The 27,955-nt window shown below is 43.4% G+C and overlaps 2 protein-coding genes and 1 long non-coding RNA gene across 5 annotated transcripts in view; 2 read left to right on the plus strand and 1 right to left on the minus strand.

The window, feature by feature from the left end:
* The window catches only part of LOC146559773 (syntaxin-1A-like), a 96,108-nt gene that overhangs the window by 51,328 nt on the left and 16,825 nt on the right, over nt 1-27,955 (minus strand). For all 3 annotated transcript variants that reach the window (XM_085243510.1, XM_085243508.1, XM_085243509.1), the window contains exons 2-3: nt 23,584-23,661; nt 366-465 (exon numbers count right to left, since the gene is read on the minus strand). In XM_085243510.1, the coding sequence (XP_085099636.1) occupies nt 366-465; nt 23,584-23,661 (178 nt within the window). The remainder of the gene's footprint in view (nt 1-365; nt 466-23,583; nt 23,662-27,955) is intronic.
* LOC146559775 (uncharacterized) lies at nt 6,760-7,087 on the plus strand. Its single transcript, XR_014888288.1, has 2 exons — nt 6,760-6,902; nt 7,050-7,087. It is a non-coding gene; the product is annotated as an uncharacterized LOC146559775 (long non-coding RNA).
* On the plus strand, nt 12,590-14,885 carry LOC146559776 (uncharacterized). Its single transcript, XM_085243507.1, has 2 exons — nt 12,590-14,706; nt 14,854-14,885. The coding sequence occupies exon 1, from the start codon at nt 12,660-12,662 to the stop codon at nt 14,466-14,468; it is 1,809 nt and encodes a 602-aa protein (XP_085099633.1). The 5' UTR covers nt 12,590-12,659; the 3' UTR covers nt 14,469-14,706; nt 14,854-14,885.

Genomic DNA, 27,955 nt, shown 5'->3' on the forward strand with positions numbered 1-27,955 from the left:
ACCACCAGTAGGCAACGGGTGAAGTGTCTTGCCCAAGGACACAACGACCAAGACTGTCCAAGCCGGGGCTCGAACCGGCAACCTTCCGATTACAAGGTGAACTCCCAACTCTTGAGCCACGATCGCCCCAAGTTTAACAAGTGAGAAATAAAACTGGATATGATTAATAAAAACCCATTCAAATTCTGGATAAATTAGGACTTTGGTTAAAAGAATATAAGTTATAGTTTCACCTGAATGGAAACTCCTAAGGCAGTCGAGTCCCATCAGAACAAAAGTACAGTATTTCTGAGGCAAGAGTTACCCTGAGTATGTCATTTTAAAGAGCTAAACACTAGAAAACAGAACAGAAAAAAGAGCCTTACTCTCATCTGGGTTGGGTGAGGCAAGGATGGCGCTGTGCTTCCTCTTCACCTCTTCAACTTTCTCTGCCAGCGATTCGATAAAACCCCGGATCTCTTCCACCTGTCAAGAGAGCGAGACACAAAAAGGTGCTTTAGATCTGCTCCGTAGCAGGAAGCACCTGTGACTCACCTGGCAGATGCTGTGAAGACCACAAATATGAAAGTTTTTCCAAGTTCATCCAGCCTCAGTCATCATTTCTCCATGCAAAACTGGACGATTCTCTTATTTATACCCTATTTAATTCTGACACAGATTTCAAGATCTGGCTTGTTTGTACTACAGACTGATAAGTGAGCTAGGAAAAGTTTTCCCAGTAACCCGCTGCTGCCTCCTACGTATCTTACAGATACACGAGTGCTATCGACAGCAAATAAATGGAAATGAATGCCTTTAACCCAGTCATTAAGCACACTGACAAAAACTGATCCTTGAAGTGCATCATATTCATCTCCTCCTTTGAAGTCCACTGAGGTTCAGGACTGATATTCTACCCCTTCACCTCTCGCCTATACTTCCTGCTGCCTGGCAGCCAGCTGTGCCGTCTCTGGCTCTCGGTGACAGCCGGAAAATCAGCGGGTCACATCTGTCAGTGACTTCATCAATCTTTACTTTCATCTCAGTCCATCAAACTGCTGATCATTTTCTCCTCCTTTACACCTGCTCTGCTACAGGCCAGCCTATCCCATGTCATTCCGGTCATTTCCTTGCACATCTCTCTGGCTTGGCTTTTTAACTCTAATTCCACTTTTCCTCTGTCAGTTTTCACAGCTCTACTACAAACCTGAGATTTCCCCTTCTCAGCCCCGGTGATTATTCGCCAGTTATCTCTTTAATTGGCTTCTGATTGGCTCTGTTTTTTAATAACATAATTGGCTCTGAAAGACAACTGGGAGAGAGACCAGACACCGTGGGTGGGTCGCTTAGGTGAATGCAGAGTTAAACGTCATGGGGGAAAGAGAGCAAAAGTTAAAGATGTAAGAGAGTGAGAAAGGACTGGAGAAAGGAAGGACGCCAAAGAGAGTAGAAGATGAAACCACTTTAAGCTGCCTCGGTTTAGAAATCACACGTTAGTGAGTCATGGCACATCTCTCTGCTCTTATAAGGCATCAGATAAATTTTATTGGTATGAGAGAAAAACATGATCAGATGAGGCTAAAAAGCCCACAGATGTGTAAAAACAAACTGATACACGTACTTTGAGGGTAGTTTTGCAACTGCTTGTGACTTTTTGACTGAAGACATTTGTTATTATTCTCTGTGTCTTGTACAAATGTCATGTTAAGCAGCCTTAATCCCAGCTGGATATTGCAGTAATTCATTAGTTTTAAGTTATTCTAGTGTAAAAGTCTCATTTTTATCTGGTAAGGAGAATGATTAGGAGCCTCGAGGCCACAGCGAGTCTTTCTTGCTTTGGCTCACTTCATTCTTGCATCATCAGGTGAAGCATAAATGGGCTCTGTTGCACAATGTAAGAAAAGTAAGACATTTTTTGACAAATAGCTGAAGATGAGGATCTTTTCTCTGCCTTTTCTTTTTTAGCTCACTGTTAGGCACTTATTTTCTTCGAATTATCCATATTTAAAAACATTTTTTTCAAAATTGTTCATAATTTCAAATATCAGCCTCATCTACTATCCATCTTTAGATCTTCAAATTAAACTCTTTCTACAGCATCACAATTTAGATTTAGTTGCGTCTTAGAGTAGTGTTTGCATCCATCTAAACGATCTGATACTCAGACAACGCCAAAGCAGATTAAAGCCTCAACATATTGCATACAAATGTATTCACACACTTGCTGTTGTGAATACATAAGAAATGATTACTTTATAGCAGGAGTCTAATGATTCACATACTGTGCAAGTCTTGAGCCACCCATCACGTCTCTATGTTTCTTTAGGAGAATGAGAAATAGGAGAAGCATGCAAACATATATGGAAACACAGAACATAAAGCAAAACAATTCAGCTAAACTTGAGTTGTATTACATAAGAGCTTACTCATAATCAAGTAGCTCTTCACCTTCCTAAAAGTCATTCCAAAGTTCATCTTGACACCACCAGGACGGAGCCTCCACCGTGTTTTGCAGATGGCTGTAAGCGCTCACTGTTGCATTTCTCTCATGACCTCCTGGATACATATAGACCTCAGTTTTCTAAAAGCCACACGATGTGGAAAAGAAGTTTTCAGTAACTGCTCTTTTGGATATAATACTTTATTAATCCTTCGGATTAATAAAGTATTTCTGAAATTTACTGGGGGGAAAAAAAAACAAAAAAAAAAACACTGTCAAACATTTGTCTTTTGTATTTTTCATAGATTCAACTAAACAAATGAGAACAAGTGATGCATTATTGTACAGGCTGCTAGTAACAAAGAGTATAAAGATATCATTTAAAATTGGCTCTTTCCCAAGTTATTTTTATACACAACACTGCTTCATACCTTGAGACTTCCGTTGTGGTTTGGCATACAACCAAAAAAAAGAAAGGAAAAAAATATTCCTATGAAGATGATCAGATACAAGGACTTGACTGAAAATAAGTGAGGAGCAGATTATGTCTAAAGAAAGACCTTGAAAAACTTCAGAAAGCCTGAAAACTATTCTTCAAGGCAAACCCATCTCCTCGGAAGCAAAATATAAAGAAAGGAGTGGCTCAAGACTTTTGCACAGTACTGTAAACATTTATAAAAGCACGTATCAGAAAAAGCTTGCAGAGAAAAACTGCACTGCAGATTTTCATAATCAACAAAGTAAAAACGCTACTTAAATGTAAAAAATAGAGCTTTTTAATCACTTTATTGTGAACGCATGTCCGGGCTAATGAGCTTCAAAGACGAGCCACATCACATGAAGCAGATCCTAAATTAATTTTCTAATTAAACTAATTAGAACTTCTCTGTGTAGCCACTATTTCAACAGCACTAATAAAGATTACGGAAATATAAGCAATTCTTTTAGTTACAATTTTCATTGTGTGACATGTGGGGTGGGCAGTTTCAGTGACTGTTACATAATCGCATAGTAATCGCATAAACAGGCATGCACACAGATAGATACTAAGCATGACCATAGGTGGCTACATTCATCTTTACAAAAATTCCACAACATAAAATCAATATGCACACTCAGTGTTTACAGTGTGACTCAAGGTCACAGTGGTATTTCCACTGTCCGTTATCCCTGCAGATCACTAGTGAAAGCTTAATTAACACACCCAGTCGGGGTGGAAGCCTGACCGCGCCTGCTCTTCTTCTGCTCCACTCACCATCTACATCTCTCTGTCACATATTGATACCCGTTCTTCCTCTCTGGTCTTGCTGTCTAACTTCTCCTAACGACTCTGCCACTCTCACACTCCCTGAAGCTTTTAGCTCAGTGTCAAACCGCTCTCTGTGGATCCCTCTGTCTACATGTTTCAGTCAAACTCTGCCTCCTTCATTTCTTCACTTGAGACAGACTGAAAATTACAGACAGATAAAGAGGGCTGTGTTTCTATATCAGGGATACAGACAGTCTGTCAGAAGCGGGAAGCAGCAGAAGAACATAAATGAGACAAATGTGAGCGAAATGGCTGCAGCCTGCAGCGATCCTCCGGAGCTAAAACATCCCATAATTACAGACTTTTTGAAGCTATACCCTGGATTACCTCTGTACTGACTGTCAAACCTCAGATTCAGGAGTTTTAGACTTCGCAGCTGAAGAAAGAAAGAATAGAAAACTCTCTGCACTTTCTTTTTAAATATAAAAATGTGTTGTTCTGGTTGCTGACGTACAGGCGTAGCTGAGAGATACCAAAATTGTTTCATATTTTGCATTCAACGGGGCAGCACATTGGTGCACTGCTTAGCACTGTCATTTTACACAATGAAGGTTGTTGGTTCAAATCCATGATCTCCCTGGGCCTGTGTGGGCTTTGTCCAGTGCTTCACTTTCCACAAAAAAAAAAAAAAATCAACAACAACAAAAAACAAAAACTGGTGATTCTGAACTGAACAGAAAAACTCTTACTGTGATGGGCCATCTACCTGCTTCGCTAGTGCCCAGCCTCCAATGCCATGACACCCTTGACAGGCAACATCGGAACATTAGATAAGCTTTTAAACAAAATGGACAGCTGTACCAGATGTGCCAGATTGCTGAGTCACAAGCCGATTGATGATTCTCTTCCTGTTTTAGATGGTGCTCTTCTATTGTGTCGTCCCCCCCCCCCTCACCATATACTAGCATGTGCACCAAATATTGCCACTGCCACCTTAGCCACCTGTGATCTTAATAACAGGGAATGTTTTAAAAGGTGGCCACAGCTCAGACTCAGAAAAACAAGGGAAAAAAGAGAGCATACGTTTTGAGCATGAGTCTGCACAGTGACTAAGCATTGATTCTGGCACTGAACGACATTTTTCCAAAACCATTTCCTCCTTTTTTGCTTTGAGGAGAGGGGTACAAACACTTGGACATGTCAGTCTAAAATCTTCAATGTTTTGAAGACATGATTAACAACATTTTCACAGTCAAATTATTGAGTGTCCCTTCTTGCCCTGTTGATGGGGACATGAATGTTTCATCGCAGCATGAAGGTAATTGCCTCCAAAATCCTGAATGATTTAAAGTAATCATTCCCTGGTAGAAAAGTGCATGCCAGAAAAGATTAGCATGGCAGAGCCACCAGAGACCATTCATTCTGGTGGTCACTGGTTCCAGTTTATCCTTAGTCCTTTTCCTGGTTTCCGTGCAGTGCCTGTGTGGGTTCTCTTGCTCCCAGAGTCCGATCAACCTTGAATTTAAAAAAGAAAAAACTAAAAACTTTAAGTGGTTAAAGCACCTGAGGGACCTGCTGCAGTAACAAGATAACACATTAGTAGTCATCTGATAGCCGCGAAGCACATGAATGAGCCACTAATGGTGAAGAATGAATGAAGCAGCCGATGCCGAGCCAACTACTACAAGCATAACTTCCCCACTCTGTGCGCATTAACATTTTTGCTCCATTTGAGAGACCACTGTAGTAGACAAGCTCTCGATTTTCTGGTTAATCTGCATTTCGTCTCTTGCCCATTCTTTGGCTCATGAATAAAATAATAAGACTGTGGACAGAAGCAGCTGAGGTGGCCTGTTTGATTGACCTGTGATCAGATGACTCCAAGCAAGAAAAGGTTTTCCGAGGATACGCACACAGTCAGAAGAGGTATTCACAGACTAATTACTCATTTATTATCAATATTTACATACTATAAGGTGCTTTTTGATTGCCTCTGCTGCCGAGTTTCTCCAAAACTGAGCCAGTTTAACACAAACTTGTTACTAAGCTCAAACATCTGGCAGGGTGTGCACTTCACCACATTTAAATTTACATGAAGTTATGGTTGATGGAGAAATCTAAAAGCTAATGCTGGAAGTGGGTGGAGAGTAGGGATGGGTATCGTTTAGGTTTTATCTGATACCGGTGCCAAATCGGTACTTTTGAAACGGTGCCGGTGCTCAAACGGTGCTCAAACCGGTGCTTAAAGAATGGAGAACACAAAATTGGTCCAAAAACCTCTCATGTTCAGCTGTTTTTTGTAAAAATATAACAATGTTAGCCTTTTCTGCAGCTATGGGGCATACATGTATCACTCTTGGCTGGAAGCAGTGCTTAAACAATGGAAAAAACACAAACTTTGCCCTAAACCTCTCATGTTTAACTGTTTTCCACTTTTTCTTTGGTCATTTTAGCCTTTTTAGCCAGGGTGAAGGGAGTATCTGCCATCAAACAAGAGGACAGCCGCATGTAGCTATGATGATGTTTGCTAGTTCACCTTACATGCATTAATGTAATAACGTGGTTAGCCTACTCAATGTAAATGAGCTACTCACGCAGAGAAGAACGGCTGCTGCCACCATCATCCGTCATCATTTCTGCTACACTGGCAGGGCTAGGGGCCAGGACTCTCCTCTTCGTGTTTTTGGGGGATGTTGCATAACAGGCAACCCACCCGCAGTAGATGTGCTCGGTGTGAGGTCTTGCAGCAAGCTATCAAATACGGCGCATTTCTGGGCTTTTAAAAAAAACGCTATGCATCGCCAGGTGTTTCATCGGATTTGAGGTGTTACCTCCTTTGACAGTATCACAGTATCAGCTTAAAGCACTTGTTGCAGGCTGCTGAGTTTGCATATTTTGCTATGAAGTACAGCCAGACTTTTGACCGCTTCGCCTTGGACATTTTTAATCTGTAGCTCTGCTCTAACAGAACGTACGTACCTGGCCCCGCCTACTATCCTCGGAAACGTAAAATGATTGGCTAGAATCTAAAGTGTATCTGTACTGGAACTGTTTGTATGTTATTTCTCCAGGCCTATAGGGGGCGCAGGTTTGCACAGTTTGCTATGTTGAGCCAATTAGTCACTAAAAGAAGTGTGATAGGAAGTGTTTGCTCATGAGTGAAGCAAGACATGGTGTGTTTTCCTCCGATCCAAAGCCATCCACTCCGTTAAATCCCTTTGAGTGGCAATATGAGTAAGTTTCTTAATTGTGTTTACCTTTAAGAGAGGGTATATGACATTATTGAAGTGATTTGGAAACTTTTGATGTGTTTTATATGTCCACTTAAGTTCAACCCAAGCTAATGTTTATGTGACATTTCTGTATTCTGTATCATTTCAGTTTCACACTTTTTTGCATTAAATCCTGTCCAAATACAACACGTGCCTGTTCCTTGGAGGAAGTGATGCAAGAGAGAGTTTAGCTGGCTGTGAATCTCAATATAGGACACTGGGTCACATTGGGTGCAACAGTACAGTGAAATCATAGCGCTCTGCGAGGGACGTCGAGTGACAGTTCTACTCTAACATGGAGAAATCAGAGGCTGAAGGTCAAAACGACGAGGAAGCAAGGTCCACTCGCTCAAGAAGGTCCTCAAAGTCTTCAGGAAAACTGACTGTTAGATCATCTGCAGCATGTTCAAGCAGGTCGTCAGCATCAACCCGAGCCAGTATGGCAGCAGCGCGGGCACAAGCAGAAGCTCAAGCAGCAAAAGCCAGATTAGCTTACGCTGAGAAGGAGATGAACATTAAAGTAGAAAAGGCCCGTCTAGAAGCAACTCTGGATGTAATCAACCTCCAAAAGGAAGCAGATGCAGCCTTGGCTAAAGCAGAGGTAATGGAGTCAGCAGCAGCTCAATTTGACAAAGCTGAATCAGGGGAAGAGTGGCCATTGTCACCCCTACAAGTAACCCCAGAGCAAAAAGTGAGTGAATACTAGAGATGGACCGATCCGATATTACGTATCGGTATCGGTCCGATACTGACCTAAATTACTGGATCGGATATCGGAGAAAAATAAAAAATGTAATCCGATCCATTAAATATCACGAAAGCACCTCACAAAACTTGCAACACGCCGTAACTCACCTCAGAACGTTAGCAGTCGGAGCAGTATGCATCACGTGATAGAGCAGCTGTGGCATGCCGGACCTGTCGGTGGTCTGGATAGCATGTGGAGCTTCGCTAGCAACCTGGCATTTCATCTCCGACAAAGTTATCCCCGAGAGAAGTAAAGCAAGTGTGTAAGTCCATCTCTGAATGTTTGTAAAGCATTCCCACGTTAAGCTTAACAAGCGACTGCCTCTCGCTCTCCGGCTGCTACTTCAATCGTGAAACTGCTTAAATGATCAGCTGATCGGCTTTTCTGTCGCGAGTCCGTCTCTCTTGTTTGTTTTTGGCCCACTTTGCACCAGAAAGAGGAAACCAGCGGCTGAACAACAGCAGAACGTTTAAGCTTGATAAGCTGTTGTTAGAATTTATTTAATATTTCTTTCTACACCAGGATCTTTTTCTACGTAGCTGACGCTGGTAACTGTGCAGGGGCGGATCTAGCAAAGTTTAGCCAGGGGGGCCGATAGGGCATGAACAGGGAAAAGGGGGCACAAAGACACACTTTTCTTTCTTATTCTCATTTAAAATGTCGAGCTTTTAATAAATAATTATCTGACACCCAAAGTTTTAATTTGATGTAAAATGAATAGAAGTCAATTACTGTATATAGTGACTATTAAGTCTAATATATACCCTAGTAAGCTATAGTACTTTTTACTTTGGGAAGGTACCATCTGTGCAGTCTGCAATTTTGTTGAAGAAAGATGTTGAATCTATTTAATATTTCTTGAAAAATAATTGATTTCTGTGCATTTTTTTTCACACTGCATCAAATTAAGGTTGATTACGTCGATTAAGCATCATGAGGTGGCGCGTGAGGGGTGGTTCCCTATTTTTTATTTATTTATGTTTGTTGTTGCTGGGAGTTGGAACCCTATTAGTTAGGTTGCTTAATATTTACGCTAAGTACTCTTTAAAATACCAGAATAGGGAGGATGGTGTAGGTCTAAGTTTATTAGATTGATCAGTATTGCTGAACTATGAAATATTTTTTTTGTATACAGGTATAACAGAATAGCTTTAGTGTAGTTGTTGTTTTAAACTTGAGTATGAACTTGCAGACTTGCAAAATGCAGCAAGATATTTTAAAAAACAGTTTTGTTGATTAAAAAACACTATATCGGATTCATATCGGTATCGGCAGATATCCAAATTTATGATATCGGTATCGGTATCGGACATAAAAAAGTGGTATCGTGCCATCTCTAGTGAATACATAAATAAACACAGCCACACTGACCTGGTTCCAGACATTACATCTCACCATGATGACAGTAAATATCAGAATGAACAATCCAAACAACCAGTAATGTACACACCTCTTTTTCCCAAACAAGAGCCAGTGCAGTACTCATTCATGCCACAAGATGGGGCAGAGAGACGACTACAAAGAGATGTAAGTCCACAGACTCTCCACGATGCATTACAACTGCAGCACGGATTAAGCTCAAATGATAATGCAGACACCATAGCAAGCGACCTCGCCAGATTCTTAGCCAAGAGTCAGCTAATAACTGGAGGGCTGTCTAAATTTGACGACAAGCCAGAAAATTACCTTAGTTGGAAAGCCACATTCCAGAGCACTGTTAGGGACCTTGGTCTAACAGCCACTGAAGAAATCAACCTACTCATTAAGTGGTTAGGCCCAGAGTCTTCTGAACACGCCAAGAGATTAAAAGCAGTCAACATAAAGCATCCACCTGCCGGTCTGAACATGATATGGTTGAGACTAGAGGAATGTTACGGCTCACCAGAAGCAATAGAAAACTCCCTGTTTGCCCGAATACGAGACTTTCCAAAGCTCTCCAGTAAAGAACCACACAAGCTTCGCGACCTATCAGATCTGCTGTGTGAACTCCAAGCTGCAAAGCTAGATGGTTATTTGCCTGGTTTAAGTTACCTCGACACAGTTAGGGGAGTACATCCAATTGTGGAGAAGCTGCCCTTCCATCTTCAAGAGAAGTGGACAATGGTAGGGTCAAAGTTTAAAGAAGACCACAATGTTAGCTTCCCACCATTCTCATTCTTTGTCGAATTTGTGAAACGTCAAGCAAAAGCAAGGAATGATCCAAGCTTTACCACACCTTTCAACACGACTCTTTCCTATGCCAACCACATGTCCAGCTACAGAAAAGAAAAACCGTTAAGTAACCACAACCAAAGGTCATCGGTTACAGTGCACAAGATGGACATATCATCAGAGGGATCAAAGGTAAAAAAGGCAGACGAAGACATTGAAAGACAGTGCCCCATACATCACAAACCCCACCCACTCAAAAGATGCAGGGGCTTTAGAGCTATGCTGCTTGAGCAGAGGAAGAGGTTCCTCAGAGACAATAGCATTTGTTACCGCTGCCTTGCTTCCACCAGCCACCAAGCCAAAGACTGTACAGTCATGATTAAGTGTGAAGAGTGCAATAGTGAGAAACACCTGGCAGCTCTTCATCCTGCCCCAACACTGCAAATGCTCAGACCTCCTTCATCTCCTGAAGTGCACGGCGGGGAGCAAGCAAATCCACAAGACCCGGATGTTACTGCCACATGCACAGAGGTATGTGGAAATAAAATCACAGGGAGATCCTGTTCTAAGGTTTGCTTAGTGCAAGTCTATCCCAAGGGTAGGCGAGACAACGCCAGAAGGATGTATGCAATAATTGACGATCAAAGTAACCAGTCACTTGCAAAGACAGAGTTTTTTGACATATTTAACATACAAACCACACCTGAACCATACATGCTGAAAACTTGTAGTGGTGTAACACACACGACTGGTAGAAGAGCATGTGGCTACATGGTTGAGTCATTAGATGGAAAAATGAGTTTCCCTCTCCCCGCGCTCATTGAGTGCAATGCCATCCCCAACAACAGGGAAGAGGTGCCAACTGCAGAAGCTGCTTTACACCACCCGCACCTGAAAGCAATAGCTGCTCAAATACCACCTCTCGACCCAAGTGCAGACATTCTGTTGCTGATAGGACGCAACCTTCTGAGAGTTCACAAAGCGAGGGAGCAAATCAATGGCAGAGATAATGACCCATTTGCACAGAAGCTTGACCTGGGCTGGGTTATCATTGGCGATGTGTGTCTTGGTAATGCCTACAAGCCAAGTAAAGTGAATGTTCTGAAAACCTATGTATTGGACAATGGGCGCCCAAGCTATCTCACTCCCTGCGACAGTCACCTTAGTGTAAAGGAGGACTTCAGTCTGAGCCAAACCAAAGCCATCTCCAGTCAACCGCCATCTGCTCTCTCACACCAAAAGCCCACGGCTGAGAATTTGGGAGACTCTGTGTTTTGTCACACCAGCAACGACAACCACCTTGCTCATTCAGCTGAAGATGTAATCTTTTTGAAAAAGATGGCAGGCTTCTTCAAGGACAATACAAACAGCTGGGTTGCACCACTCCCGTTCCGAACTCCCAGACGCAAACTCCCGGATAACCGGTCCTACGCCTACCAACGGCTGATGTCGTTACGACGTACGCTCGACAAGAAACCAGAAATGAAAACACATTTTGTGGAATTCATGCAGAAAATGCTAGATAACCAACATGCAGAGCTCACACCACCTCCCAATAGAGACAAAGAGAACTGGTATCTCCCCATTTTTGGTGTGTACCATCCCCAAAAGCCAGGGAAGATACGCGTTGTGTTTGATTCGAGTGCACAGTTTGATGGAGTGTGCCTCAATGAGGTGCTGCTTTCTGGCCCGGACCTGAACAACACCCTTTTGGGTGTGCTGCTTCGCTTCAGGAAAGAACCAGTCGCAGTCACAGCTGACATTGAACAAATGTTCTACTGCTTTGTGGTCCAAGAAGACCACAGAGACTACCTTCGCTTTCTTTGGTACAAAGACAACGACCTTGGCAAAGACGTAGTAGACTACAGAATGAGGGTGCATGTCTTTGGTAACAGTCCTTCCCCTGCAGTGGCAATTTACGGGCTGAGACTGGCAGCAAGGGAAGCAGAAAGCGAGTATGGAACTGATGCCCGAGACTTCGTAGAGCACAACTTCTATGTCGATGACGCATTAAAGTCTTTCCCAACTGCAGCTGAGGCTGTTGATGTCCTACAGAGAACTCAGAAAATGCTTGCCCTCTCAAATCTACGTCTCCACAAGATTGCTTCCAATAAAGTGGAAGTGGTGAGTGCATTCCCCCCTGAGGATAGGGCCAAAGATATCAAAGATCTCGATTTAACAACAGATGAGCTTCCAGTCCAGCGCAGCTTGGGGGTAAGTTGGAACCCCACAACAGACACGTTCACATTCCACGTTCCACAAGAGCAAAAACCCTTCACTCGCCGGGGCGTACTCTCAACAGTGAACAGCTTGTTTGACCCTCTTGGTTTGCTTGCACCTGTAACCATCAAAGGCAGACTTCTTCTCAGAGAGCTCTCCAGCGGCAACCTTGAGTGGGACAGTTCCTTACCCCAAGACATGTACGACGGCTGGAGAAGGTGGCATGACTCGCTACGAAGTCTCACAAACCTGCACATTCCCCGCCCCTACGTCACGTTCTCCATCTCACAAGCCACATTCATCAAACTTTGTGTTTTCTCAGACGCTTCAGTGAAAGCCATCGCTGCGGTAGCTTACCTGAAGGTCACACATGAAGATAGGCACAGTGAGGTCGGATTCGTTATGGGTAAGGCCAAACTAGCTCCTGTACCAGAACCGACCATTCCTCGATTAGAGCTGTGCGCTGCAGTGCTTGCTGTGGAGATGTCAGAGCTTCTCACAGTAGAACTAAACGTAAAGATTGACAAGACAACATTCTACACTGACAGTAAAGTGGTGTTAGGATACATTAACAATCAGAACAGAAGATTCCATGTATATATGAACAATCGTGTACAGAGAATCAAGCAGTCTTCCCTACCAGATCAATGGAGATACGTCCCATCAGAGCACAATCCTGCCGATCATGGCTCTCGGTCTGTACCAGCAGACAAACTCTCTGGTACTTCATGGTTGTACGGCCCAGCATTTCTTCTCAATCACGAGACTCTCTCCCCAGAAAAGGGTCCATTTGAACTCGTCGATCCAGAGTCGGACATTGAAATTCGACGTAACGTCAATGTGCTTGTGACCACAACTGCTCCAGGTGCCTTGGGTTCATCACGCTTTGAAAGATTCTCAAAATGGACTTCCCTTGTCCAAGCGGTGGCCTACCTTCGCCACATCTCCCACAGTTTCAAGTCTAAAGATGGTGGTGCCTGTAGCGGCTGGCATCTTTGTAAGGCTAGTCTCACAGATGAAGCGTTATATGAAGCAGAGCACACAATCATCAGGTGTGTCCAGCGTGAAGCCTATGCAGAAGAAATAAAATGCATCATGGCGAAACGAGACTTACCTCGCAACAGTGCTCTTCACAAACTTCATCCCATCGTCGATGGCAAAAACTTATTGCGAGTAGGAGGTCGACTTGCAGAGTCTGGCTTGCCGAGTCATCAGGCTAACCCTCTTCTGATACCAGGGAAGCATCACATTGCAACACTGCTCATTCGACATCACCATGAAGCCACCCAGCACCAAGGAAGACACTTCACTGAGGGGGCTGTGAGAGCAAGTGGCTTATGGGTAGTTGGTTCTAAGAGGTCTATCAGCAGTGTAATCCACAAATGTGTCACCTGCAGAAAGCTTCGAGGTAGAACAGAGCAGCAAATCATGTCTAACTTACCTGCCGAACGCCTTCAGACGGACCCCCCATTCTCTTATGTTGGCCTCGATGTATTTGGACCGTGGGAGGTTTCAACACGCCGCACCAAAGGTGGTCATGCAAACAGTAAGAGATGGGCAGTCTTGTTCACTTGCATGTCTACACGGGCTGTTCATATTGAAGTGATTGAAACTCTCAGCTCTTCCAGTTTCATCAATGCTCTTCGCAGGTTCTTTGCGATCAGAGGCCCTGCCAAACAGTTGAGGTCAGATTGCGGAACCAATTTCATTGGTGCCTCCAAGGACCTAAAGTTGCATTCCCCAAAACCTGGTGATACAAGTGTGGATGACTACCTACGCAAGCAGAGGTGTTCCTGGGTGTTTAATGCTCCTCACTCATCTCACATGGGTGGCGCATGGGAGCGTATGATAGGCATCTCACGACGCATCCTGGACTCAATGCTCCTACAAGCAGGAAACCCTACTCTAACTCACGAGGTCCTGACAACGTTAATGGCGGAAGTCACGGCTATTATCAACGCAAGGCCACTTGTACCCGTTTCCTCGGATCCAGACGCTCCCTTAATCCTGACCCCCTCAGCTCTGCTCACCCAGAAGTTCGATCCGATTCCAACTCCACCTGGGGAATTCACCAAGGCCGACATATATACACGGCAGTGGAAGAGAGTTCAAGCCCTTGCCGACACATTCTGGGCCAGGTGGCAGAGGGAGTACCTCCACATGCTCCAAGGTCGTCAGAAATGGCAGCGCAGCAAACCAAACTTGAAGGAAGGAGACGTTGTTCTTCTGAAGGACAAGCAACTAAAAAGAAATGAGTGGCCTATGGGTGTCATCGTGAAGACACTTCCAAGCAGAGATGGAGTTGTCAGAAAGATGGAAGTGAAGGTGACACGCGACAAGATTGCAAAGACATTCTGTAGACCCATTTCGGACTGTATCCTTCTTCTGAGAGATTGGTCTCATGTGTAAATAGGGTCTAGTGGCAATCTTAAAATAATGCCAGGCGGGGAGTGTACTGGAACTGTTTGTATGTTATTTCTCCAGGCCTATAGGGGGCGCAGGTTTGCACAGTTTGCTATGTTGAGCCAATTAGTCACTAAAAGAAGTGTGATAGGAAGTGTTTGCTCATGAGTGAAGCAAGACATGGTGTGTTTTCCTCCGATCCAAAGCCATCCACTCCGTTAAATCCCTTTGAGTGGCAATATGAGTAAGTTTCTTAATTGTGTTTACCTTTAAGAGAGGGTATATGACATTATTGAAGTGATTTGGAAACTTTTGATGTGTTTTATATGTCCACTTAAGTTCAACCCAAGCTAATGTTTATGTGACATTTCTGTATTCTGTATCATTTCAGTTTCACACTTTTTTGCATTAAATCCTGTCCAAATACAACACGTGCCTGTTCCTTGGAGGAAGTGATGCAAGAGAGAGTTTAGCTGGCTGTGAATCTCAATATAGGACACTGGGTCACATTGGGTGCAACAGTACAGTATCACAGCTCAGGAAAAAAAAGCACCGAAATAAAGCACCGAAATGTGCGCTGCTTTTCGGTCTGGTTACTACCGTTTATGTCAGAACCGGTGCCATCATGGCACCTGTTGTGTTTACATACACTGCTAAGATGGTGAAGGGTTGCTTACAAGGGGGACTGAATATGAACATATACTCAGTTACCAGTAGGGGGCTCTGTTACTAAGGATGATGGAAGGAGAGAAGAAGTGAAGTGTATGGTGAGATGTAAAATGGCGAACTACTGCTGAATATATACGTTCCATTACAAACCAAGCCGTCTCCGTTCTTCTGTCGAAACACCACAAATTGGCGACGAGGATGAGTGCATCAGTTCCGAGTCCACCATCTTTTCTTCCACATGTAGGTGAGCCGCCGATTCCATTTACTACATGGCGGAAAATATTCGACAATTACATGCTAGTAATCAATGCCACGGGAGACGCATGGCCGGATGCTAGGAAACGCGCTGTTTTGCTACACTGCTTGGGCCCGGAGGGACAGCGGTTATTCTACACGTTACCGGAGCAAGGTGATACATATGCTGACGCCATGAGCACACTGGAGAAGCACTTTGTGCCGAAAGTGAATGTCGTGGCGTGCCGTCATACATTCAGACAGCGTATGCAACGAGCGGATGAGACTGTTTCTCAGTATGTGGTGGCTCTGAGAGCATTAGCTTCATCTTGTAACTTTGGACTAGAGCTGGGCGATATGAGATTTTTTCATATCACGATATGTTTTTTTTTCCATTTCAGGCGATAACGATATCTATCACGATATAAGCCAAATAACTATATTTGTAAGATTTAAATGTGCCGTTGCTCACAAGTAAAATGTGAAATAATCAGCAGCTTGTTTTTATTTAAATATTTATTCCCCATAATAAGTTCAACAGGGTAGATGTACTTAAGGAACATGAGACTTTTTCAGATAAATAAAGGCAAATATTGCAAACTACACAAAAGGCAGCCGCTAAAGCGTTTAAGTTTCAAAATAGAACAAACAAAACAGACTACTAAATTGTCAATTCCACTTAGAAACAAAATATTAATTCTAAAAATAAATCTTAGTTTGTTTTACAGAAGAACAGACAAAACTGACTAACTTTTGTCAATATCAAATAAACTGAGAACTAAAAGGAAATTCTCAATCTCCCCTTGTTGTATAGCTTAGCTTTTCAAACAGTTTTAACAGTTACTTTAGTCTGACAAAAGCCGAATGACGAATTAGCGCTTCCAGTCAGAGACTGAGGCTACGTCCACACGTACACGGGTATTTTTGAAAACTGAGATTTTCCGTTTTCGTTTTAAAAAATAATCCCGTCCACACATAAAGGCAGAAATGAAGGAAAACGCTGCTATGAACATGCCAAAGCAGCAGGTGGCGCTAGATTCCTAACCGTGCCGAAATGCTGGCCAATCAGAAGTCTAGAAGCCTCGGTGGGAAAAAGTAAACAAAGCTGGGGCATAGAAGCAGAACCGAGTCGTGTGTGTGGAGGGACAGTAACTGTGTGTATATGTAAGCATTTAAACACTGCAGAGAGTAGAATTAACAGTAACAGTATTGTAGAAATTCATTTCACCGAAACAATAACGTGGCGCACAGTGTGACGCATGCACCAGTTTATTGTATTTCCAGACTTGCTTTCGGCACAATTTACAGTGCACGCTTCTCTGTTTTTTTGTCAGACTTGAAATAGCCGAAATACCTTCACACTACGGAACTTCTTTAGCTCTTCCGTTCGACAATCTCTCCGGCATTGGAACCATCATCTGTTTTCTCTTCGGTCACGCTCGGTTGATTTTTCTAGTCGGCACACTCATTTCCTCCATTACCCGCTGGCTGCTTCCCAAACAAACACACGTGCGGCTTGGCACTTGTGCTATACGGTAACAAGTCACGCGACGTGACTCTGCGGCTGTGATTGGTTCGGCTCCGCGTCACTTAATTTGGATTGGCTGACCTTTTTTTTTTTTTTTTTTTTTGAGGACAAGAGCGGCGAGGTCTATCGCGATAGCTTAATTTCTCTATCGAGTAAAAGTTATATCGCGATACATATCGTTATCGTTCTATCGCCCAGCTCTACTTTGGACAAATGGAAAGTGAAATGATAAGAGATCAGTTGATCTCCAATGCTCATCTCAGCGCTGTGAAAGACAAACTGTTACTGGAGGATGAACTCACACTGGATAAGGCTCTAACTATTGCGAGCCAGGTAGAAGCAGCAGTCAAAAACGCTACTCTACTCTCCACACCCGGCTCGTGTCCGACCGCGCCTGTTCAGACAGTCGACGCGGCAAATTCCCACTCTCACCAGAGGAGAGGACCTCGCCCCGCTAAAGGCTGCACTCCAGACCAACGCAAACGGGGAGGTTCAAAGCAGCAGCAGCGGAAGTGCTTCAGGTGTGGTTCTCACAAGCACTTAGCTAATGATAAAAACTGCCCGGCTGCTTCTTCAAAATGCAATAACTGCGGGAAAAAGGGACATTTTGCCAAGGTATGTAAGTCGTCAGTCAGTGAAGTGAGAGAAGTAGTGGTTCCAGAATTGGCAGTACTGTGCGTGCAAGATGCTAAAATGATGGCAGCTATTCAAGATAAGCTTACCTGCACTGTCGACATTGAAACTGTACAAGGTGGCTCTAAGACAGTAGAGCTGATAGTAGACACTGGAGCTTCTGTGTCTATTCTGCCAGAAACTATCTACAGACAGTATTTTGCAGACTGTTCACTGGTGCGACCTAAAGTCAAACTAGTTACTTATGCTAAAGATGAGTTGGCTGTGATGGGTTGTCTGCCTGCATCAGTTGCACTGCATGCACAGAATGAAAAAGTTCCTGCTTCCTTCTACATTGTCAAAGCTGGTTCCCTGCTATTAGGCCTCGACCTCATTAGAGCACTGAACGTCTGCATCGTCGGAGGCAAAGTGGACCGTATTCAGGATGAAACTGCAGATGAGCCGGATTCGTCTAACCAGAAGTCTGCTGTGTACAATGTTGATCCTATTCCACCAGCTCAACTTGGATGTGTTAAAGGGTTCATCCATAAAGTACAGGTAAACAACAATGTGCGGCCTGTACGCCAAAAGCTGAGACGCCTGCCATTAAGTGTACGTACAGAGGTGTCAGCAGAACTCTCTCGCTTACTCAAAGCTGGCATAATTGAAAGGATCGATGCAGCTGAGTGGGTGAGTCCTTTGGTCGTGGCCAGAAAGCGAAAAAAGGAGTTGAGACTGTGTGTTGACCTTCGTGAACCCAATAAGAGCATTATTGCTGACTGCCATCCTCTTCCTCATATGGAGGATCTGTTTTCTGACTTGGCAGGTGCCACTCACTACAGCCAGATTGACCTCAGCTCAGCATACCACCAATTACCTTTGCATCCGGAGAGCCGCAAGCTGACTGCTTTCATCACTCATGAGGGACTGTTCCAGTTCACACGTGTCCCATTTGGCCTAGCATCAGCACCTTCGGCGTTCCAGAAAATGATGCAAACGGTCCTGAAAGATCTGCCTGGTGTTCGCAACTACTTGGATGACATCATCGTCTACGGAACATCAAAGGAGGTGCATGATACACGCCTGCAAGCTGTTCTCCAACGTCTCAGAGATGTCGGCCTGCAGATTAATGCTGGGAAAAGTTCCTTCTGCCAGTCACACATCACATTCCTGGGCCATGTAATCTCAAAGGAAGGCCTACGTCCAAGCCAACATCACCTTACTGCTATTGCTGAGGCTCCTGCTCCAAAGGATATGGCTGCATTGCGCTCGTTCCTGGGTTTGTCATCCTGGTTCAGTAAATTTATTCCAGATTATGCTACACTGGTGGAACCACTGCGACAGTTGCTGAAAACAGACATGAAAGTCGAACTCCAGTGGAACGAGGCAGCACATGAGAGCTTCAGTAACCTGAAAAAACTCCTTCTGGAAAGTCCCGCACTTGCCGTCTATGACCCTGACTTACCTGCTTTTATCACCACAGACGCATCAGACTATGGGCTAGGCGCTGTGTTGACACAGTTACATCCAGATCAAGTGGAGCGGGTTGTGGCGTTCGCCTCCCGAACACTGTCTCCTGCTGAAAGAAAGTACTCCACCACAGAAAAGGAGGCGTTAGCCTGTGTCTGGGCGGTGGAAAGATGGCGTACATATGTATGGGGCCGCAGATTCACACTTCGTACTGACCACCAAGCTCTTACTACCCTTCTCAGCACCAAAGGTATGAACAGAGCGGGCATGAGAATCGCACGATGGTCTGCAAGGCTGATGTGTTTTCAGTATGATGTGCAGTACCGTCCTGGTGTTCAGAATGTCATCGCAGACTGCCTCTCACGGGTTCCCCTGATGTACTCCAGCACTGACATTGATGCTGAAAAAGACCTTCTCTTGGAGATAGCTGAAGTTTCTCCTCTCTTGACAGCGACACCGTTGACGGATTTTAAAGCTGAATGTGAGGACTGCCCTGACCTTTCTCTGCTGCAACAGGTTATCCGCTCAGGCTGGCCTAAGGTGAAAAGGTCTCTCCCACCTGAGATACAGCCGTATTTCCTGGTGCGACATGAACTTGCTGTGGAATCACCGTTGGTTTTCCGGGGGACACGTCTGGTGGTCCCAAGGTCCCTGCGGGAAAAGGTGATATGCCTCGCACACGAAGGTCACCAGGGCATAGTTCGCACAAAGCAGCGGCTCAGAGAGCTTTACTGGTGGCCATGCATGGATACTCAAGTCCATGCGATTCTGTCATCGTGCTCAGTCTGTCAATTGTGTGACAAAACGGCCAAAACTGCTCCTACTCCCTTACAGCCGGTTCAGTTTCCAGATGGTCCCTTTCAGCATGTGGCCATTGACATTGTTGGACCTTTTGACCGCGGGTCGCAGGACTGCAGGTTTGCCATCACACTGGTCGATTACTTCAGCAAATGGCCAGAAGTAGCCTTTACTTCATCAGCTACTACAGACACTGTGATTAGGTTCTTGTCTTCAGTTTTTGCACGGGAGGGAAACCATTGTGAGCTTACCACAGATAATGGACCACAATTCACTTCATCTGCCTTTGCTGATTTCCTGACGGAAAGGGGCATCAAGCACATCAGAACAAGTGTGTATCACCCTCAAGCGAACGGGTGTGTTGAAAGATTCAACAGAGTGCTGAAGGACTGTGTTCAGGCTGCACAGGTGTCCCAGAAGCTGTAGAAGCCCGCCGTGACAGAGATGCTACAGAATTACCGTGCTACAGCTCATGCAACGACTGGAGCAGCTCCGTTCCAGCTTCTCAGAGGGAGACCCATGAGAACAAAGCTAAATGTCCTGCCGTTTCCCAAAGACACAGGACAGTATGACCAATGCAGGGCCAGAGTCTCTCACCAGCAACGTAAGAGTAAACGCTACACTGATGCAAAGAGGGGGGCAAAACCTCCCCAGCTTGTGGTCGGTGACAGGGTGCGGATACGTAAACCTTTCCGAGTGGGGAAGGGAGAGAGACAGTTCACTGATCCACTGTCAGTGCAGCAACAGACTGGACTGAGCACCTTCATCTTGAGTGATGGAAAGAGATGGAATGCAGCCCGTCTCTCACTGCTGCGCAGAGAATGCTGAGCCGTTGCAGGCTGGTGACAAGGTTGAAAATAACACAAGAGAAACTCCTAAAAGACCTTCTGTTCCTAACAGACCGAGACAGTTACCAGCTTGGACCAAGGATTATGTTATGAAATGAGTTTAAAAAATGAAAAGAAAAAAAAGTGAAAAAAAACACGCTTGAGCTGTTGGGTGCTAATGTTAAGTTCCATACTGCTAGTTCTGAGGTCCAAGTATAATAGAGGATTGATTTACTGTGATTTATTTGTGAGTTTTGTGACTTAAGGTTGTTAACCTTAACGGTACAAGTATTCATTATAAAGGACGATTTAGGCACCATAACAAGATTGTATGTTAAGATCACGGGTATAGTTCAAACACCCAGTAATGTTATAAGTGAAATAGGTATTGAAAATGCTGTCTGGTTGCAAAGTTTACTACTGATAATGTTCTGTGCAAATAGTAATGTTGCCATGCTAAGTAAGTAATACTGAGGTAGTAGAATTCTGTGAGAATGAGGAGAGATGTTGTGTTTACATACACTGCTAAGATGGTGAAGGGTTGCTTACAAGGGGGACTGAATATGAACATATACTCAGTTACCAGTAGGGGGCTCTGTGACTAAGGATGATGGAAGGAGAGAAGAAGTGAAGTGTATGGTGAGATGTAAAAGGGCGAACTACTGCTGAATATATACGTTCCATTACAAACCAAGCCGTCTCCGTTCTTCTGTCGAAACACCACAGCACCGGACACCGGTACCCATCCCTAGTGGAGAGGTGGAGTGTGTTAAACAATCGCAGGCAGTCACTGAGCACATTTAATCAACTCACATCTATATGCTGCCCAGTTGCATGAATTAGTGCTTTTGATGACTTAACAACAATATTGTGATGATAAAAACAATATTTCCATCACACGTCGGTAAAGAAGGCTGCTTCTTCTCCTTTTTGACGCTTGTCTGTGCTGAAATATTAAATATCTATACAGACGTTTTGATTGATCTCCTTTCAGCTCAGTCACTGATGATTGCGGCTTTTTGGCGATGTGTTTGTTGTCTCACGGCGCTTTGAAAGCTCACGTATCAAAGTGCTGGTTGCCAGACCTTTTTCGTAACTCAAAAATGCTGCTAAATGCCATTCAACCTCGCCCAACCCACCTTTGTAGCAGCATTTGCAATGGTGATTTAAATACTTCAAAGGCAAATCCCAGGTGTTTTAGAAAATGAAAGTAGTGGCGCATATAATACAAGAAATATAACTGCCAACAACACAAGTAATAAAAAAATTACACTACTGTTCTCACAGTGAACGCCGTCACCGGGTAAAAACAGGCCTGGCACCATATGAATGATGATTCCCAGTGGGTCTCCCTCTCTCTGGGGCGGAGATGTCAACTGCTGCCATGCTGAAACGAGGCCCTCCCTCTGAGAGCTATAATGATGTTCAGCTTGTACTCTCAGCAAACGTGCATGGCACGCACTGGGAACACGCTCCCAAATGTATGTGAAAAGAAATTTACGCTGTGGAAAATTATTATTTTATTCTCTGATGAACTTGTAAGTTTGCAAACGTGCAAAGAAGTGAACAGTCTAATTTCTATGGTAATTTTATTTTAATGAAGAGAGACAGAATATTGACGATAATCTAAAGACTACAATCAGTATTGTTGAGAGACTCCTGATCTCAACTTCTATCTGTATAAAGCGCGTCTGTGCACAGAATCAGTTTCTTGCATTCCAGCCTCTCTACCACCCTGGACACGATCAAAGAGCTGTCAAAGGACATCAGGGGAAAGATAACAGGAGGATGATCGTGAGAAAAGCGGTGGATCAGCCAAAAACTGCATAATGAAGACAATTGGGTTTCCAGTCACCAAGAACAGCACAGTGTCCCCAAGGTCCCACTGCTCAAGAAGGCACATGTACAGGACGTCTGAAGTTTGTCAGTAAACATCTAAATGACTCAGAAGGCCTGGGAGAAAGTGCTATGGTCAGATGAAACCAAAATCGAGCTCTTTGGAATCAACTTGACCCACAGTGTTTGGAGGAAGAGACAGCTGTCCCACAGGACACCAACCCCACAGTCAAGCACGGCGATGGAAACATTATGCTTTAGGGCTGTTTATGTGCTAAGGGTACAGGAAAGTACAGGAGGGACCAATGGACAGGGCCATGCACCATAAAATCTTGTATGAGAACCTCCTCTCCTCAATCAGAACACTCATGTACGAAGTTGTCACTGCAGTGGTTGGCAATAAACCTAAAGGACTGAGAGAGTTTCTTTAAAGAGGAGTGGGCCAAAATCCCTCTTGAGATGTGTATGAACCTGGTGACTTCTTACCGCTGTGCCGGCTAATAAGGGTTTCTCCAACAAGATCTGCTTGGGTATCAACTACTTATTTCACTCAGTGACATGCAAATCCATTTATCACTTTTATGGAACGCGTTTTTGCTTTTTAAAGTTTTAATTTTGGTTGATATTGTGTCTCGGGGGCTGTTACGGCACTATTCATTGCTTGGTAAGTGAGCAAACTTACAAATGTAGCCGGGGATCAAATAACGATCCCCCGCTGACACACAAGCTCAGCATCTGTCGTGCCACGAGGAAAGACTGAGAGAAATACATGAAAAATATCAATGTTATTCAGAGTTGGGCGAGTAGAGCACTGGTGTGATTTGTTGAATCAATAAAGGCTTTTTCAAATGAAATAAAATGCAGAACAATTTATGCCACACCAGCAACAACATCAACAGTTATAAATCATAAAAACGCACCCCAGAGAAGACAAACGGCATGAGATTGATTACAGCGCTCCAAAAAAACCAGCACGATTAGATTCAATATCAGCAGAGGAAAAACACCCGGGCATGTTGTGGAGTAGGAAATTACCTGGACTGACAAGTGATTAGCCTTCAATGAGCCTGATAATGTGTAAATGGAGAAAAAGTGATTGACAGCAAAAAAAGGAGAAGGAAGGATCAGGATTGGGAGAGAAACAAACCTGTTCAAAGAATTCGTCCATAAAGCCTTTCTCCATCCCAACAGCGACTTCATCTTCCTCCTCAGTCGTCTCCTTCCCCTGGACACACACACATACACGAAATAAAAAAAAATTATACACATATATATTAATACATAATCTTAATACAATTGAATTACTTACATTACATGAACCAGTTAAATAATAAAGCAATAAACATGGTTAATAACATTAAAAAAAAAAAAAAAAAAACACTAAAACAACATGTAAACATAATTTCTATCAACAACAACACTGATGATGACTGAATTGGACCATGTTAGGTTGTTTTTACATAATTCAAGGTTAAATGGAACAGTGAGAACACTCCCCCCCTCCCTCCTCCCAAACCTCTCCAAACATCACCTGATTAGAATCAAGGAGCACTTAATGACACTTTTAATTAGAACCACAGGTCGAGTGATTAGCAAGTCATTATTGAATTAGAACCTACGAGCAGAGAAAACCTTGACTTCTGCACCCCTCTACCTTCACTCATGCACAGATACATGTAACCATTTCAGCTTAAAGGAGCAGATTAATATTTTGATACCACTCCTATTTCTCTGTAGTTAACACACCAAATCATGCAACAGGTTAGACTTTAATCGGAGGAAACCAGCTGTTGTGACTTCGTCCAAATGGTAATAAAATCCCCTTAGCAGTTCTCCAAATTTACATGTGACTTAATAAAATGTAGAAAAATAAACCCTAAATAGCAAACTAAAAGCTTATTGTGGAAAAAACAAACAACAGGGTTACTCAAAGAAAAAGAAAAAAAAAAAAAAAAATCACAAGACTGGAACCTGTTCAAACTCAAATTCTCAAACTGTCCGACTCTTCTAGTAATTCTGGTTGTTTTCTGCTGTTACTGAGGTACATTCACGTCACTAAGGCCTGAACATTCTCAGTGAATAAATCAAAGCTTGGACGCAAAAACATAAAAACAAAAAGTTCAAAACTCTGCAAACTTTTCGCAGTCTGGCATATGATTCATTCTGAAATGCATGCTTCTAATCACACATCAGCCATTATACTGCATTAGTGGGATCTCATGTGGCCTCATCTCATTCATCACAGCCACTGTCAAACTAATTTGGTTCCCCATTAGTGGCCTATGAGATCCATTTGCTTATCAAGGCTGTGAGGACAGAGTGCAGTTTTCATCTTCTTTTGCCTGAAATGACTCCTTACTCTTATCCCAGAATTTCCAAACAGCAGTAAGAGAGTCCTGAATTATGCAAATGATGCTTCCCAGTGTCTGTCAAAATGATGACTTCATTTCCTCTCAAACCTCAAAATAAAACTGTTACCAAAATAAGAATAAGATTAAGAGTCCCTAAAACTTTAAAAACTCTTTAAACCATTAAATTAACCAGTAAATATTTAAAAACTTCAATGAATCATATCCAGATATTATTTATGTTCTCCATGTGTATGGGCAGCCAGCCAGGTTCAACCAGACAGGGAAACAAATGTGCAGGCATTACATGCATCAGGAGGCAGGAAGCACAGGAAACTTTTGCATCAAGTGATCAATTTCCAGTAAAAGAAATGAGCTACTTATCCCTTGTTAACTGTTTAACAATGGATCAGCAGGATGCACATATACATCATGCATTACTGACATAAGTTTGTACAGCTGATACTACCAAACATTCATAAATACATTTATATTCTCCAGCCACTTTACTCCTTGTCAGTGTTGGACTGAACCCATTTTGTCTTCAGAGCTGCCTTAATTCACTATTTCATAGATTCAACAAGTTGCTGTAAATATTCCTCAGAGATTTTTGTCCACATTGACATGACAGCATCACACAGTATCTGCAGATTTGTTGGCTGAGTACAGTGAACTCATTGTCATGTTCTGAAAACAAGTTTGAGATGATTTAACCTTTGTGACATGGCAAACTGTGGTCAGAAAGGGAAGGGCATGGTCAGCAACAATAGTCGGGTAGGCTGCGATGTTTAAATGATTTTCAGTTGGCGATAAGAGCTCCACAGTGTGCCAGGAAAATATCCCCCACACAATTACTCGCCTGCGGCTGCCATGCATGCCTCAGCAGCCTGGTTTGTTGACACAGGGCAGGGTGGATTCTGATTCTACCACCTGCATGCTGCAGGAGAAATCGAGACTCATCGGAACAGGTAACATTTTTCAAATCTTCCATTGTCCTATTTTGGTGAACAGGTGCAAACCGTAGCCTCGGTTTCCTGCTCTTAGCTGACAAGAGTTGCAGCCAGTGTGGTCTTCTGCTGCTGTAGCCCATCTGCTTCAAGGTTCAACATATTGTGCATTCAGAGATGCTCTTCTGCATACTTGGATGTATTTATTTGTATTATTTGTGTTACCATTGCCTTCCTATCTGGCCAATCTTGCACTAGCATCCATGCAACATTCAAAGTTGTTCAAATCACCTTTCTTCTCCATCCTGATGCTCGCTTTGACCTTCATGCCAGATCCACTGAGTTGCTGCCATGTGATTGGCTGATTGAAGTGTTAATGAGCAGCTTAACAAGTGCACCTAATAAAGTGGTCAGTGAATATAGTTGCCAATGTATGGTGGCACTGCAAGTAATTTAAATACTGAGATTCATCTTTTTAAAGTCATTCTAAAGTATGAAAAATTGCTTCTGACTCTTTTTATTCAGCGAAAAGCATTAAAGTGTCAGAACGTCAGAAAATAAAGTCTGCGTAGGAGATTTTTTGTAGATTACAACTGAAAAATATGATAAAATGACTCAACGAATCTAATATGACTTAAATCAAATCATACCGCTTCTTTTTTATGTTCTACCACGCAGACACTGAAAGATAAAAATTGTGAAAGTTTGCGCCTGTAAAAAAATAAAAAAATAACTGTATTAAAATGTCTTCTTCAATGCCATTTCTCTTTGAAGAGGGTTAAAATGTGATATGCTGACACAGCAGGAGATGGGGAGGAGACATAAGGAAACCAGACGAGAACAACTGAAGAAAAGGAAACAGTTCCTGAGAAAATGCTTGTGAAGACAGACTTTAGCAAGACAAATGCCACAGATCTAAGCGAGAGGAGTACAGAGATGCTGTAATCCCACTAATATCTAGACCTACTCAAACTAATCCAAGTATACACAGAGTATATATATTCACTACAGGTACAGTAAATTGCTAACAAACTAGAATAATAAGAATAAAGGTCCTAAAAGTCCATTTTGAGACCTAATCTTTAATGTGTTGGTATGGCACTGATGTGCATTCACGGAGCTGCAGACTTTCAGAAGCAGCCAGAGTAGAGGCGGCAGCAGCAGCAGGAGGCAGAGGAGGAGAATAAGCAGGGAATCAGAATAGGCTCAGAGCACCAGTACTGTGTTCAGCCTCCACAGAGAGATGCTGTATCTCCCACAGAGAGAGGAGGGCTTTGGTCTGGTTTTACTTTGTGTGGTCAGGAGGAGAGAAGACCGAGTAGCGCACCTCAAACGTCCTCCTCCCACCAGATCTGAAGCTCCTGCTGAGCCACAAAGAGGCTGGGAGAGGCCTTTAGTGCCGCGCTCTTCACTGAGCCTACAGACTTGACTATCCACACAACAGATGCTCTGAGCAAGACACACAAACATGCATACACACTGTAGCTAGCACACTGGCAATATACAGCAGAGGGTAAACACACAGAGAGAATGAGCTTTATATACAAGCTGGTCCCCCATCATACCAGAACCTTTGAATGCTTGCTGCCTCTGGGGCTCACACTCGGGTGAAACTCCCCAACTGTGGTGTAGTCAAGTAGTGGCCTGATTATGGTGTTTATTAGATTAGAGAGTTGATGCGGGCACCATGCCAGCAAGATATCGCTCTATGAAGACAAAAGTGCCTGCACAGACACAGGAGGAGGAGGAAATGTAGTCCAAGTGTGAGGGAGGGAGAGATAAAACAGGCATAGTGAGCAGGCTGCAAGAATCACGGTTCCTATCACCAAGGTATTAAAGGAAAAAAAAAAAAAAAAAGAGGGAGAACAGGGGAACAAAACAATTACAGAAAGCTGTTAAAGTGCATTAACATGTGCAACAAAAAGCCATGCAGGCAATAGTATGTTGATGTACAAGAAATCGGATTAAATAAAGGGGGTATGGGGGGGTGGGAATAAAATATGCTTGCAAGCATGTACGCTCTCAGACTCTGTGCAGTGTTTTATATGAAAATAAGCTGAGTAAGACCAGTGAGAGACAGTTCAAGTAGACACCCATGTGAGCAGTACTTTATCGTCCTTTTGTGTTACCATATTAAAGCAGACCCGTTTCCTGCATCTTTGTATTGCAGCCAAATCAAGCAGCTTCCTGCAGTCCCATTAGAAATGACTCATAAAAATCTGTG

Source organism: Mchenga conophoros, linkage group LG14, assembly GCF_057382185.1.
Source record: "Mchenga conophoros isolate Kocher_MC1m ecotype Shallow Benthic linkage group LG14, M_conophoros_male_GT1.1, whole genome shotgun sequence".
NCBI classification, from domain to species: domain Eukaryota; kingdom Metazoa; phylum Chordata; class Actinopteri; order Cichliformes; family Cichlidae; genus Mchenga; species Mchenga conophoros.